General features: G+C 48.9%; 1 protein-coding gene across 1 annotated transcript in view; it reads left to right on the plus strand.

Moving 5' to 3' along the window:
• Positions 1–422: 422 nt before the first annotated feature.
• The window catches only part of wdr44 (WD repeat domain 44), a 153,638-nt gene continuing 137,731 nt past the window's right edge, over positions 423–16,329 (plus strand). The window contains exon 1 of the mRNA XM_085987490.1: positions 423–1,173. Coding sequence (XP_085843616.1) covers positions 423–1,173 — 751 coding nt within the window. The remainder of the gene's footprint in view (positions 1,174–16,329) is intronic.

The raw sequence follows: 16,329 nt of genomic DNA on the forward strand, positions 1-16,329 counted from the left end.
GACTCCCGGATATGTGCAAGGACTTTCACATCCATTGTAATAACGAGGGAGGATTTTATTCGGCAGTAGTAACCCAGACACATGGGGATAAACGCAGACCCATAGCATATTACTCAACCGCGGAAGGACCCGTGGTTGCAGGTTTATCTAGATGTATAGCCGCTTTGGACTGCGCAGCCTGGGCAGTGAAAATCAGTGAACCTATAGTAATGACAGGAAACATCATCTTACACACCAAGCATACCTTGGTGGAAATGCTTAACACAGGAAAACTAAGGTCTGTATCAAATTTACGAAGAACAAAATGGGAGGCAGTCCTCCTCCCACCTGCACAAGCTCTAACCATTGTTAGAGACATTGGCGAAAATCCAGCTGAAGGAATATTAGGGGAAGGAGAACCCCATAATTGTGGAGATGTAGATATGAATCTAGAGGAAGACAAAATTAAGGACACTCCTCTGGAACAAGTCGACGAGGAGTTGTATGTCGACGGGTCAAGAAAATATGTAGAAGGTCTACCCCGGACAGGCTGGGCAGTAGTTAACCAACAACTGGAAACCCTAGAATCAGGAAGGATAGACGGAGGACTATCAGCCCAAGTGGCTGAGTTAGAAGCCCTCACAAGAGCTTTAGAGAGGTCTGAAGGAACGGTAGTAAATATCTACACAGACAGTAGGTATGCCTTTGGGGTAGTACATGACTACATGACATCTTGGGGTAGAAGAGGGTTTATAACCACAGGAGGTAATCCCATCAAACACCAGGAGAGAATTAAAAGACTCCTGGAGGCAAGTGAAAAACCAAAGCAGGTAGCAATAATTAAAATTAAGGCACACCAGAAAGAACCAGATCAGAGTAGTCCAGAATGGCCACACCACCGGGGAAACCAAGCAGCAGATCAGGCAGCGCAAGACGCTTTAGAACAAACAATGATAGAAGCACCCATAGCCGCCTTATATAAAGAGGAAGATGAGGTGAGCTTAGCAGAGTTACACGAGGACTCCACGGATCAGGAAAAGAGTAAGTGGGAAGCACAGGGTGCCATCAAAGGAACGGATAAAGTATGGAGAAAGGAAGGTAAGGTTGTCGCCCCAGAATGTATACAACAGACGCTGTTGGAGATCAACCATGGGCTTGCCCACTCGGGCAAGGAAGCCATGACGGGGATTATTAGTAAGGAATGGTGGTGGAAGGGAATGGGACGAGACATAGCGAGGTATTGCCAAAGGTGCCTCACTTGTGCCCAACATAACCCGGGAAGACCCATCAAAATTAAGATGGGACACCAACCAAGGCCAAAGAGACCGTGGGAGCAATTGCAGATTGACTTCACGGGACCCCTTCCAAATTCTCGCGGGAAAACCTATTGTTTAGTAATAATTGATCAGTTTACCCGATGGGTGGAGGCATACCCTACTAGAAACTGCACTGCCCTGACGGTAGCCAGAATATTAGCTGAAGAAGTAATCCCTCGGTGGGGAGTGCCGGTGCAAATAGATTCGGACCAAGGAACACACTTTACTGGAAGTATAATGAAATTAACATGTCAGTTAGTGGGAATTAAACAAAAATTCCACATACCCTACCACCCCCAGAGCTCGGGGATGGTAGAGAGGATGAACAGAACGCTTAAAAATAGCCTACCAAAGACCATGGAAACATCGGGAAAAACATGGACATGAAGTTGCGTGCTACGGCAAACAGAACTACAGGATTAACCCCTTATGAACTAATGACAGGACGAGCGATGCAATTACCAGAAGGCATCATAACAGGTGGAGCCGATGTCGGCCCATTAAAGGATAAATTAAAATGATTTGTAAGGGAATTAAGTTCCCAACTTAAGGGAATGCGAAAAAACGTGAGAGATAATCAGGAAAAACAGGATGATGATCCCACCATAGCACCCCAGGTCCCTTCCGCAGGGAGTAGGGTGATGCTAAAGGTCCTACCAGGAAAACCAGGGTTTGCACCGAAATGGAATGGGCCGTATGAAATTATAATTAGTGGAGACACCTGTGCCTATCTGGACATAAGGGGAAAGGGCATATGGAAACATTGGACTCAGTTGAAGTTATATAAAGGACATGAACGTGAATAATTACCCTGTTCTGAATCTGTTCCACAGGAAAAAAAGGAGGAAGACCCCTTCGGCAATAACTGGAAGAAGAATATTGCATCAAAAACATGTATAAGTTACTGTGTATAGTTGCGTTGATACGTATTGTCACGGGAGATGCGGCGACAGAACCGCGTAGAAAACGGGGATTGCATGTAAATACGTTTTTATATATGTCATATAAGTATGCCAAACGGAGTGGGATAGATGCCTGTTGGGTATGTAGCCATACTCCCACTCGTGCGAAAGGAGGGATACCCTTGCGACCAATACCCTTGAACCTCACAGATATGGCAGAATGGATAATTAATAGAAATCTTATGAAACAGAAAAATACCACTTTATCCACCTTCTGAAAAACCTGGGAACAGAAATGGACTAGCCTAAGGAATGAGTTCCGGGGGGGAGGATATTCGTTAGAAAATTTTAAAGAATGGTACAAGCCAACATATAATTATACGAAAGAACCCCCCTTTTTAGTTCTTACCAATACGTCAGGAAAGGGCCAGCCGATCGGGGAAATATGTTGGGAGCGCGGCACAGAACAGACTGAAGGGATCAGAATTGATGTGGGGAAAGGTCATTGTATACAAAATTTTACCACATATAATGCAGGAAATTCCATGGAAAGCTGGTGGTTCAATACCACCAATTTGATGAATTTGACCAATAATAAACCATGGAATGGGACCAGGCGAACAAGTACTGACAACCAGATGGGTTTTACCGTCTTCCGCGCCAACATAAACCCCGAACAACCGGGACAGATAATGACAGCCTATAATGGGACATACTTCATATGCGGTCATAGAGCATACCCCTGGCTACCAGAGAATTGGGCAGGATCATGCTATTTGGGGTATGTAGTACCATATATATACACCACATACAGGAATTGAAAGACCACCACAAGCATAGTCGTACTAAAAGAGAACTTCCCACCTGGCAGGTGGTACTAGGAGCTATGTTCCCCACGGCTGGAATAATGTTTACTTCTCAAGAAATATGGTTATTGGCAACCATAATTGAGGGAGTAGCCAATGACACGGCTGAATCCCTGAGAGAGATGAGTGCCGAAATGGTAGCCCTAAGAACTGTCGCCCTACAAAATAGAATGGCACTAGATTACCTACTAGCTGCACAGGGAGGTACATGTGCCATGATCGGAGCAGAATGCTGTACATACATCCCAGACAGTTCTGAAAATATTACCAACCTAGCGGACCATATTCAAAAACAAGTAGCTTTGCTCCATCAATCCAATATTGGAGGCAGATGGTTTGATTGGTTACTGGGAGGATCAGGCTGGGGTGCGTGGCTAGTGCAAATGATATTGATCATGGTTGTGATATGTATACTGCTGTGCTGTGCATTGAGTATCATTAAAATGTGCTGTCAAACTGCTGTGAAAGCTGTGCTGCCAGTAGCTTCTGTCAAAGAATACACCGACCTCCTGCCCAGAAATATGGGTGAAGAAGAAGAAACGTATGATGACGTGGCCGGAACGGCCGGTTCTCACGAGACGAGTCAGTGGTTGTAAACCAACCCTGTGAAGAAACGAAGAACGATGGTCATCTGGGAGCAAGAGGATCGTGCTCCAGGACCAAAAGGAGGGCTGTTGGAGGAAATTTTAAAATGGCACCGTAGTGCCTGCTGGAATTCTGGACATTCATTAACATTTTGCAGACACTGGCACAACAGACAGCTGACTTGATCTGCTTACACCAAACGTGTGATGTCACTTGCACAGAACAGTAATATAATTAAGTTGTTTGCTAACGGTATAATAATATGATCAACTTGTTTTTGATAGAATGTGATTAAGGGTTGCTAAGCTATCGGATTGGCCAAAGTTAAAGAATGCTAAAGTGCCCGATTGGTCAAATGTAATATGGTATCTTTCCTGTTTTTAAATGGTATAAAAGGAGCACAGCTGCTATTGCAAAATTGAGAAGTTTGGCGATCACATCCATAAGGTGTTAGCGCTTCTCCCAGAGCTCTGTAGTATAATAAATACTGTTCTCCTTTGATTGGTGTCCGTGTCCGGTTTATTTAAAGCAGAGAGTTAAGTTGGGTACGCGTCGACTTTGTATATCACTTAGTCCGCTCAGGCACCAATTAATTCTATATCACACCCGATGGCCGGAAGTAGTTCCGCTGTCGTCAACAACATCCGCCGATGTGGCTTGGGCGTTCATCAACACTTGGGTCGCCCGGTTCGGCGCCCCATCTGACATCTCCTCTGACCGGGGGGCCTCAATTCACGTCGGAGCCCTGGATCGCTGTCGCCCAAGGCCTCGGGTTGAGACTCCACTGCAGCACCGCATATCACCCTTAGGCTAACGGGCTGTGCGAACGGTTTCATCGCTCCATGAAGGCCGCGCTCCGGGCCAGCCTCCGGGACGACAGTTGGATCGACAGACTCCCGTGGGTCATGCTGGGACTCAGGACCGCCCCCAAGGAGGACCTCCAGTCCTCGTCCACCGAGCTCGTCGACGGGCAGCCGCTGTGGGTTCCTGGGGATTTCGTCCCCAACGCCACGGACCCTTGGTCCGCAGCCCGTCAGCGGTCCGCCCTCCTGGACAACGCCAAGGTTTTCACGCCGGTGCCCACGTCGCAGCACGGTCTCCCTCAGTCCCACGTTCCACCCGACCTTCGTGCGGCGGAGTACATTTTCGTCCACCACGACGCCCACCGGGGACCACTTCACCCACCCTACGACGGACCATTCCGCGTCCTGGAAGCCGGGGACAAGGCCTTCGTGGTGGATGTCGGCGGTAAGCCGGACTACATTTCCGTGGACCGTCTTAAGCCGGCCCACCTGGATCTGGACCGACCCATTGGGTTGGCTCAGCCCCCGCGGCGGGGCCGACCTCCGGCTTCTGCACCCTCAGTCCACCACCGAGCGCCCGGGGACCCTCCTGCGACCCCCCCGGTCCCTGCCCCGGACTTAAGGAGCCGTTTCGGCCATGTGATCCGGGCCCCTCAACGACTGACATTGCCATTCTAGTGAATTCTGGGGGGACGTATGTGGCGGAGGCCACATAGGGGCAGTAACACAATTCACTATGTATATTCAATGTTGTTATCGCTCCACATTATGTACGGAACTTGGTCGGGTTATCGGGGCAGAGTCCCTTTAAGAGTCGTCGATTGTGTGATGACGTCATAGCCCTGCGACGAGGCCGAGTCCCTCAGTCCATGCGGAGAGTTAATAAAGCTAACACGCGTTTTTCTTTGCTGCTATGAAAGTCTCGCAGTCTGTTTATTTGCAGTGACTCCTACAGTAGCATAGTGGTAATGTCACTGGGCTAGTAATTCAGAGACCTGGTGGACTAATGATCCAGAGACATGAGTTCAAATTCTATCATAGCAGCTGGGGAATTTAAATTCAGTTAATTAAATAAATCTGGAATTAAAAAGCTACTGTCAGTAATGGTAACCATGAAATTGTTGGATGGTCTAGCACAGCAATGTGGTTGACTCTTAACTGACTATTTGAAATGGCCAAGCAAGCTCAGTTGTACAAAACCCAGTAAAAATAAAAATGGACGGATCAACTTCGGCACTATAAAGGGTGGTGTGTGTGGTCAGCTTCACCTCTGACTCCCTGAATGGTTTGAATTGTTCCCACTCTGTTGGTTTTAGTCTTTGGACTTATTTGGGGGTTGTAATTAAATTGCAACAGACACCTGAGTTGGTCAAAAGAATTGAGATTTTTATTTTGAGACAGGAAAATATACAACACAATAAATCTTATACTCTAAAAAGGGGGAACACTTCAGAATATGCGAGGAAGAATGACAATAAACAGAAATACCTTACCCTCCCAATCCCACTACACTAACTAGGTTGAGTTCCAGAGGACCAGGAAATGCTCACCAAATTACTTTCTTGACAGATTGTAGAGGTTCGCGATTTCGGGGTTCTCTTTAGTTGTGGCGGTTGGGGCCTGCCGTATCCCAGATGTGGTGGAAGACTGCACCTGCGTTGGGTTTTCAGTCTTCGCCTGTCCGCTGATGTGGTTGGATGCGTAGTTGGATTTATCGGGTAAGTGCCCAATTTCCTTTGGTTAGGTATAGTTTTTAGAGTCTTTTGTGTCAAATCTTACCCAAGCATATGGGATCTTGGGCTTCATAAATAGAGGTATTGAGTACAAAAGTAGAGAAGTTATACTGAACCTTTATAAGCGCTGGTTAGGACACAACTGGAGTATTGCGTCCAGTTTCTGGTCACCACACTTTAGGAAGGGTGTGAAGGCCCTTGAGAGGGTGCAGAGGAGATTTACCAGAATGGTTCCGGGCATGGGGGATCTTAGCTACAAGGACAGTTTGGAGAAGCTGGATTTGTTTTCATTAGAGCAAAGGAGGTTGAGGGGTGATTTGATAGAGGTGTACAAGACTATGACGGGTTTGGATAGGCTAGACGGGGAAAGGCTGTTCCCATTAGTTGATGTTACAAGGACTAGGGGACACAGATTTAAGGTTTTGGGCAAGAAATACCGGGGAGAAGTGAGGAAAAACTTTTTTACGCAGCCAGTTGTGATGACCTGGAAATCGCTGCCAACGGAAGTGGTGGAAATGGAGACACTAAGGGGTCGATTTTAACTGAGCCGTGAGGCGGGCTTTGAGGCGTGTGGGGGGGTTAAAATCGCTAAAACTGGCGGGCGGGCGGGCGGGACCCCCCCCCCGCCTGGTTCCCGGCCCCGAGCCATTTTAAGCAGGCGTGTCTGATGGTCCCGAATCAGTCCTGCCTCCAACAGGCATGAATGGTCTTTAAGGCCCTTAATCACCAATAATTGGCCTTTATAATGCCATTTTAACAGGCCCTTGCATTTTTAACCCTTTTCCCACGTAAAACACGCCTGGTGGGAATCACGCCTGTGAAACCTGGCGTGAGCACTATTGGCTTGCTGACTATCAGCTGCAGGTCAACCATTAAAGAGGAGATTTGATCAGTCATCATTTGCAGGTGGCAGGACTTTGTTGTTTCAGGCCTGGGGCAACTTTTACCAGGCTTAACCACACCTGTGGAAGGTTGGAGGCTCACACACATCTCCAGTGTGAACTCCTGGGAAACCCCTCTCTCCACCCTCACTCAGCGCTTCCTCAGCGGAGGCATATGCCAGAAGCATGGGAGCCATTTTTCTCCTTCCCTTCTTGGCCTTGGAGGAGCTCGAGCACCAGGCGTGGCAGCAGCAGAACCAGGAACAACAGCAGCACCAGCAACAGCAGCAGGAGCGACAGGCTGCTGCTCACCCACCTGAGGCAGCACAGGCCAGAAGGGGCCAGCGCATGGAAGCCCGTCGGCGCAGGAGATACCCCCCAAACAGGGTCTACAGATACAGGGTTAGCTACCTCAACATGACTGAGCAGCAGTGCCAAAGGCGGCTCCGACGTTCGCGACAGGTAGTGACTGACATCTGCGCAATGATACAACAAGACCTGCTGCCCAGGGGACCAGGTGGACACTCCTTACCAGTGGCCATCAAAGTCACCACCGCACTCAACTTTTTTGCCTCAGGCTCATTCCAGGAATCATCAGCAGACATCAGCGGCATCTCCTAGTCGGCCGCACACACTTGCATCATGCAGGTAACCGATGCCCTCTTTGCCCTCGCGCACAATCACATCCATTTCACCAGGGATCGCGCAAATGTGACGGCGCGAGCAGTTGGATTAACTCATCTGGCAGACTTTCCAAGGGTGCAGGGTGTCATTGACTGCACACATGTGGCCCTTAGGGCACCCCATCACAATCCAGGTATTTTTGTCAACCGCAAGGGCTTCCATTCCCTTAACGTTCAGCTGGTGTGTGACCACAAGGAGATTTTGCATGTTTGTGCCAAGTACCCTGGCAGTTGCCATGACTCCTTCATACTGCGCCAGTCTAGTGTGCCTCTGCTATTCAGGCCGCCAGACCAACTTCACGGATGGCTACTTGGCGACAAGGGCTATCCCCTGAGGACTTGGCTAATGACACCCTTGAGGAGGCCAGCCAACGAAGCTGAGGAGCGCTACAACTCCAGCCACATTTCCACCAGATCCATAATCGAGCAAACCATCGGCTTGCTGAAGATTCGCTTCAGATGCCTGGATAGATCAGGTGGAGCCCTACAGTACTCAGCAGCCAGGGTCTTCAGAATTGTCGTGGTTTGCTGTGCACTCCACAACATGGCACAGCATCATGGCTTGCAGATTCCTGAGGACCAAGTGGCTCCTCACATACCCTCCTCAGATGATGATGATGATGATGAGGAGAAGGAGCAGGGCGAAAACGAGCATCCTGCAGAGGCCCATCAACCAGCGGCAGCATTACGCGAGAACATTGCTGGCCGGGATGCAAGGAACGCATTCATCCTGGCCAGATTTGCTTAGCCTAGTAAATCAAACTCTTTTGTCTCGCAGCTTCTTACCTGAGCATCGACAATGGCCAAACCCTGCGGATTCCTAGCTATTTGACCAGCAACCTGACAACTGCAAGTAATCCTAAGCCCTCAATGTGAAAGCCCATTCGCGAAATGACACACGCCAGAGCTGCAACAGTTGCCATCAGAATTTTTATGCACAAGAACCAACTGATGGCATTTTTACAATATACACAGCATTTCACCCAAGTGACTACCCTTGTGACTACTTGTGCTTTATTTTCCTCTTACGCGTGCTCCTACATAGTGGTTCCCCTGTGGCTTCAGCAGATGTGGAGGCCCCTTGCTCACTTTCCTGCTGCTCCTGTCTCAACACCTTTGGTGGGCGTCCTCTGGGGTGGCGAGCCTGTGAGGGCTCGTCAGCAATCTGCTGCTCCTGCAGCTGTGCAGGGATTGAGACGTCTATCTCACTTGGGTGTGGACTCCGGCAGGGCTCTGACCGAGGGCTCTGCAGTGGCATGGAAGTGTGAGCGCTTGGAGAGGAACCCCCACTTCCTTGAGGCCTGCCACCAACCTCCCTCTCATGGGTCAGCTCCCCCTTCGCGCCTGCAAGTGGCTTGAGAGCACCTTGCTGCACATCAGGGGGGCCATGGGGACCCGTATCTGCAATGGCAGTCCTACTCAGAAGGACTTCCATGAAGGTCTGGTTTCTCTGTTCAATAGATGCCCATCGCTCCTCAAGAGATGTCATTCTATTCTGAACACTCACCATGTTTTCCATACCCTGGCGACTGACCTCCTCCATGGCCTTAGCCCTCCTCTCCTCTACCGTAGCCAGCCTTACCATGGAGGCAGCAATCATTTCCACATAGGTAGCCATCCTTTCTGTGTTGATGCGTTCATGCGCCACTGACTCCACAAAGGCTCTGCTCATGCTCGCTATGGACTCCTCCATTTGCTCCACACTCGCAGCGACCCTGGAGACAAAACCTGCCAGAGACTCCTGCATCTGTGCATGGAGTTCCATCACCTCTGATCTTATGGATGGACCCAGAGGCAGAGGGTCGACATGAAGCTGAGCCGAGCTGACAGAGTCCTGCGCCCTCTGACGAGGACTCTCCACTGCTGTGCCTGTCTCCACAATCTGCTGATGCTCACTTGTGAGCTGTGATACACCAGGTGACAACACTACTCTATGTCCTGAAGGTCCCCCCGAGGTGTGAGTGTCCGCGCTGGTGCTGGGTGTGCTTATTTCTGCTGATGCTGTGCCCTCAGAGGTTGCAGATTCCTCTGAGGAGTCTGGAATCTCAGGCTCTTCCTCCTGCACAGTGGGGACAGGGGCTCTCGATGGTCCTGTGGGGGAGTCAAGGAAAAAGTTAGAGATGTGATGCCAAGGTTACATGCACATTGTATTTTGCAGATGATCATTAGTCCATATCATGTAGCTTCAGAATCATTATCAGCAACTCATGCAATGTCAATGAGAGAGATGGAAAACTATACTGTCACCAGCTTGCGGGGATGCACCTGTCTGTCCTTCCCCAACTTCCGCATCTGTATCAGCCCTGACAATCTCCAGGACGGCTTCCTCCCAGTGGGTGAGCTGGGCTAATGAGGGTGGCCCTCCTCCTGTCCTGGTTCGCTCTCTCCTGTTGTGAGCTCTCTTCTCCTGCAATGAGGGAGACAAGTGGAGGTTGAGTGAGAATGAAGGAGTGAGTGTAGAGATTGCATAGCATAGATACTTAGAAGGAGACAAAGATGGAGTGAGGTTGCAAGACCAAGGGCCCGCCCTGTGTGTTGTCAGTTGTGTTCAAAGCATCAGAGTGAGAGGGAGTGTGAGGGCTGCATGGTCGAATAGTTAGGTGAATGTGAGCATAGAGAGAGAGGGAATGGCGAAGGGTGCATGGATGTGAGTGTCAAGTGGGATGTGGAGGAAGAGATTGCTAAAGCTGAGTGCTGGTGAGGAAAGGCAATGGGGATCAGATTGGGGGTGATGGAAACTTCATACTTACTTTTCCAGTGAGATGAACATCATGGAATTTTTTCCTGCACTGCATCCAGGTGCGCCGTGTGAGCCCCAAGGAGTTGACTTCCCCAGCCACCTGTAGCCACACAGCCTTGGTCTGACTGGGAAGCCTCTTCCTCCCTGAAGAAGGGAACAGGACCTCCCTGTGGGCCCTAGCCCCATCCAACAATACCTGCAGTGATGCCTCATCAAATTTAGGCACAGCTCTTGCCCTCCCGCTGGCCATTGTTCCTGCAGGCTCCTGTGCCATCATAAGGGGAAAGCTTGGAAGCCTGCAGAGGAAGCAAGGCTTGCTGTGGACCTTAAATGCAGCAGCAATGATGACGTCATCGGAGGGGACTTGCAGTCATGAAAAACCCATTTGCAAAGGCTTCCCACACGTTGGGAATCAATTGGCCAATTGAGTTAAAATTGCATCAATCTCACACATCCATTTAGATTCGTGTGGGAATCACGAAATTCGGGGAACCCGACAATTGCCCGCACCTGAGTTAAAATCGACCCCTAAATGTTTTCAAGGGGAGACTGGCTAGGCACTTGAGGGAAATAAACTTGCAGGGCTACGAGGATAGAGCAGGGAGTGGAACTGACTGGATTGCTCTACAGAGAGCTGGCACGGACTCGATTGGCCGAATGGCTTCCTTCTGTGCCATTATGAATCTATGACTCTGTGAATCATACCGTTCAGCCAATGTCTCAAACTCCTCCATCACCATCCCTGGGTCTGTTCACTAGGGGTGGTGGCACCGTGGTATACAGTCGGGAAGAAGAGGCCTCAAGGGAGTCCTCAACATTGACTCCGGACCCCATGAAGTCTCATAGCTTCAGGTCAAGCATGGGCAAGGAAACCTCCTGCTGATTACCACCTACCGCCCTCCCTCAGTTGATGAATCAGTACTCCTCCATGTTGAACACCACTTGGAAGGAGCACTGAGAGTAGCAAGGGCACAGAATGTACTCTGGGTGGGATACTTCAATGTCCATCACCAAGAGTGGCTCGGTAGCACCACTACTGATTGAGCTGGCCGAGTCCTGAAGGACATAGCTGCCAGTCTGGACCTGTGGCAGGTGGTGAACCAACACGAGGGAAAAACCTATTTGACCTCATCGCAGATGCATCTGTCCATGACAGCATTGGTAGCAGTGACCACCGCACAGTCATTGTGGAGACGAAGTCCCGTCTTCACACCGAGGACACCCTCCATCGTGTTGTGTGGCACTACCACCGTGCTAAATGGGATAGATTCAGAACAGATCTAGTAGCTCAAAACTGGGCATCCATGAGGTGCTGTGGGCCATCAGCTGCAGCAGAATTGTATTCCACCACAATCTGTAACCTCATGGCCCGGCATATCCCTCACTCTACCATTACTATCAACCCTGGTTCAATAAGGAGTGCTGAAGAGCATGTCAGGAGCAGCCTAAAAATGAGGTACTAACCTGGGGAAGCTGCAACACAGGACTACTTGCATGCTATATACAGAGCTGAGCAATCCCACAATCAACGGATCAGATCAAAGCTCTGCAGTCCTGCCACATCCAGTCGTGAATGGTGGTGGACAATTAAACAACTAACGGGAGGAGGAGGCTCCATGAATATCCCTATCCTCAACGATGGTGGAGCCCAGCACGTGAGTGCAAAAGACAAGGCTGAAATGTTTGCAACCATCTTCAGCCAGACGGGTCGAGTGGATGATCCATATCAGACTTCCCCTGAGGTCTCCACCATCACAGAAGTCAATCTTCAGCCAATTCAATTCACTCCACGAGATATCAAGAAACGGCTGAGCGCATTGGATAGAGCAAAGGCTATGGGCCCCGACAACGTCCCGGCTGTCGTGCTGAAGACTTGTGCTCCAGAACTAGCCGCGTCTCTAGCCAAGCTGTTCCAGTACAGCTACAACACTGGTATCTGTCCGACAATGTGGAAAACTGCCCAGGTATGGCCTATCCACAAAAAGCAGGACAAATCCAACCCGGCCAATTACTACCCCATCAGTCTACTCTCGATCAGCAAAGTGATGTAAGGTGTCATTGACAGTGCTATCAACCGGCACTTACTCACCAATAACCTGCTCACCGATGCCCAGTTTGGGTTCCGCCAAGACCACTCGGCTCCTTACCTTATTACAGCCTTGGTCCAAACATGGACAAAGGAGCTGAATTCCAGAGATGAGGTGAGTGTAACGTCCGTGTGTAATTGAGACACGGACTGCAGGAGTTGGTTATAACAGGTGTTTACTGAATGGAGACAAAACTGGAACTACTATACAAAGTTACTACACAGGCTTATATACAGGGGTGGTCACTACTGGTACTGCAGTATACAGGGGCTGCAGAATATAGTTCCTTCTTCAAGGTACACACACTACAATTCCTCCCCTTTTAGCTAAACAGTACATAACATTCGATTAATAATTAAATAACATATTTACAATTACAGTTGCTATATACATTAGCTGAAGTTAAGCAATTATAAATTCAGTCTTTGAGGAGGCTTCCTGATTCTGTCCGGATAACGCCTCTTTGGGGTATCAGGTTCTTCTGGCAAGGTTGATTCGGGATCAACGTCGTTGTTTGGTTCGTCTGCTTCCAATATCACCGATTCTGAGGTAGATGCAATTGGTACTTCGGTTTCATCACCAGGTGTATAGGATCGTGGTGTAGATTTGACGTTTTCCAGTGACTCTAGAATCTGGTCAGCATGGCGTCTTACAATGCTCTCTCCAACGTCCACGGTATACATTAGAGGTCCTTGCCGTGTGCAGATCGTTCCTGGCTGCCATTTCTCTGTGCGGTAGTCCCGGGCCAAAACTGGTTGACCTATCTTAAAACTCCTGGTTGGCCTTTCATTCATATTCTGAAACTGCCTGTTCTCCACATCTCTTCTGATGTTTGGCTTAACCAAATCCAAGCGGCATCTTAGTCTTCGATTGAAGAACATCATGGCTAGAGTTTGGTTGGTAACCGCGTGTGTCGCATTCCGGTAGGCAAACAAGAAGTTATCCACCTTGTGTTGTAGGGGTATGTCTTCATTACACATTGCCTTGATAGCCTTCTTGAATGTTTGAACGAACCTCTCAGCCAATCCATTGGTGGCTGGATGATATGGGGCAGACGTGTAATGCTTAACACCATTGTTCTTTAAGAACCTCCGGAACTCTTCAGACACAAACTGTGGTCCATTGCCGGAGCAAATCTGTTCAGGCAGCCCATTTCTGGCGAATATGGTTCATAAGACTGTGATAGTTTTTTCTGTGGTGGTTGAGGACATTTTTATTACCTCTGGACACTTTGAATGTGCATCCACCGCAATTAGAAACATTGAGTCCATAAATGGACCAGCAAAATCAATGTGTACCCTTTTCCATGGAGATGAGGGCCACTCCCATAGATGTAGAGGGGCTTGTGGTGGGGCGTTTTGGACCTTCTGGCATCCTGCACAGCTCTTGGTCATCTCTTCGATTTCTCTATCGATTTCCAGCCACCACACAAACGCTCTGGCTAAGTTCTTCATTTTTACCCCTCCCAGATGACCCTCATGAAGCTCATTGAGCACTCTATCCTTCAATTTGGGTGGAATTACTACTCTGGATCCACACATCAAGGTTCCTCGGCACACTGACAGCTGTTCTCTTCTCGGCGAGAATGCTGGCAACAGTGGTTCGCCATGTGCTGGCCATCCCTTCACCATTAAATCATAGACCCTGGAGAGTGTCGGGTCATTTCGTGTTTCCTTTTCTATGTTTGCATTCATCACTATGGTCGAGTGGAATATCTCCACAGGATCCACTGCAGGTGCTTCTTCCACCATCGGCAACGGTAGGCGCGACAATCCATCAGCATTCCCATGCTGTTTAGTTCCTTTGTACTCGATGTCATATTGGTGTGCCCCTAGGAAAAGGGACCACCTCTGTAGCCGTTGTGCTGTCATTATCGGGACGCACTTCTTAGGGTTGAAAATGGAGACAAGAGGTTGATAATCAGTTAGTAGAGTAAATTTCTGTCCGTGCAGGTAGTGATTGAACTTCTTCACCCCCCACACCAGGCTGAGGGCCTCTCTGTCAATCTGGGCGTAGTTACGCTCGGCTGCAGTTAACGAGCGTGACGCAAAAGCTATCGGCCTCTCTGAACCATCGAGGGATTTATGTGACAGTACCGCTCCAACGCCGTAGGGAGACGCATCACACGCCAGTCTTATCGGTAGTGATGGGTTGTAGTGAGCCAATACTTCTCTTGAAGTGATCAGGCCTTTACACTTCTGAAAGGCCTGTTTACATTCATCGCTCCATTTCCACGCTACTCCAGTTTGTAGCAGGGCGTTCAGTGGGTGCAGAATTGTGGACAAATTCGGCAAAAACTTATGGTAGCAATTCACCAATCTGAGGAATGACCTCAGTTGCGACACATTTTCAGGCGCTGGAGCCTTAACTACTGCTTCAATTTTGTCAGGGGACTTATGTAACCCCTCTTCATCAATCACATGGCCACAGTACGATATTTGTTTCTTAAAAAACTCGCACTTGGGCGATTGGCTCGTAGCCCATGTTCTCTTAGTCTAGTGAGCACCTGCTCTAGGTTGGCAAGGTGTTCACTGTCATTTTCACCCATCACTAGGATGTCGTCCAAGTAACACTGAGTCCCCGGAATCCCTTGCAGGACTTGTTCCATCGCTCTTTGCCATATAGCCGGAGCTGATGTAACTCCGAATACTAGTCAATTATACTGGTAAAGACCTTTGTGAGTGTTTATCGTGAGATATTTCCTAGAGGATTCTTCAACCTCCATCTGCAAATATGCTTGCGCTAGGTCAATTTTTGTAAAACGTTTCCCTCCAGATAGTGAGGCGAAAATATCTTCTATCCTCGGAAGAGGATACTGTACTGTGTGAAGGACTGGGTTCACAGTCACCTTGAAGTCCCCACAGATGCGAACCTTCCTTGGCTCCTCAGACTTATTGTTTAACGTTTTCTTCATGACAGGAACGATGGGTGTCGCCCACTCGCTCCAGTCGACCTTAGTTAACACGCCTGCATTCTCCAGATTCTCCAGCTCTGCCTCGATGGCTGGGCAAATTGCATACGGTACCGGTCTTGCTTTGAAAAACTTGGGAATTGCATTCTCTTCTATTTTTATCGAGGCGGTTACGCCTTTAAGAGTTCCCAGTTCTTGTTGAAATACCTCTTTAGCGTTAGCCAAGATTTTTGACAATCGTCCAGGTGTGACGTCGTCATCCTTTTTACCAGCCACCATCAGTGCCTGAATGGAGTGCCAGTCTAAACTTATCTTTCTGATCCATTCACGTCCCAATAACGGTGGTCCACCATCTTGCAGTATGTACAGATACAATTTCTGTATTTCCTTGCCGTTGTATTCGACAGGCACCCTTATTTTCCCTCTGGGGTATACGTTCTGCCCCGTATATGTCTTCAAGACAATGGATGTGTCTTTCAAGGGTATGTGTGAGAATAGCCGCTCGTAGTCTCGTCGATTCATGACGGTCAGGGCTGATCCTGTATCCAATTCCATTTTGACTTGGGACCCTGCTATCGTGAGGGTGACCCAAATGGTTCGGTGATCCTCTTTTGTGATTACGTTGTGTAGTTTGAGACAGCTTAGTCTCTTGTTCCCGGATTCACTATCGCTCTTCTGGTCTTCGGAACTACTGTCCGTCACCTTTTGTACTTTCCTGTACTTTTCCTTAGTAGTCTTTTTGTTGTCGTTAGTCTTCTTCCCAGACCTGCAAACTCGTGCAATGTGTCCCATCTTTCCGCATTGCCTGCATGTTTTGTCCTTGGACCAGCAGTCCTTCTGGTC

This window comes from Somniosus microcephalus, chromosome 1, assembly GCF_052327205.1.
Source record: "Somniosus microcephalus isolate GS21.2 chromosome 1, FLI_Smic_1.0, whole genome shotgun sequence".
Classification (NCBI taxonomy): Eukaryota; Metazoa; Chordata; class Chondrichthyes; order Squaliformes; family Somniosidae; genus Somniosus; species Somniosus microcephalus.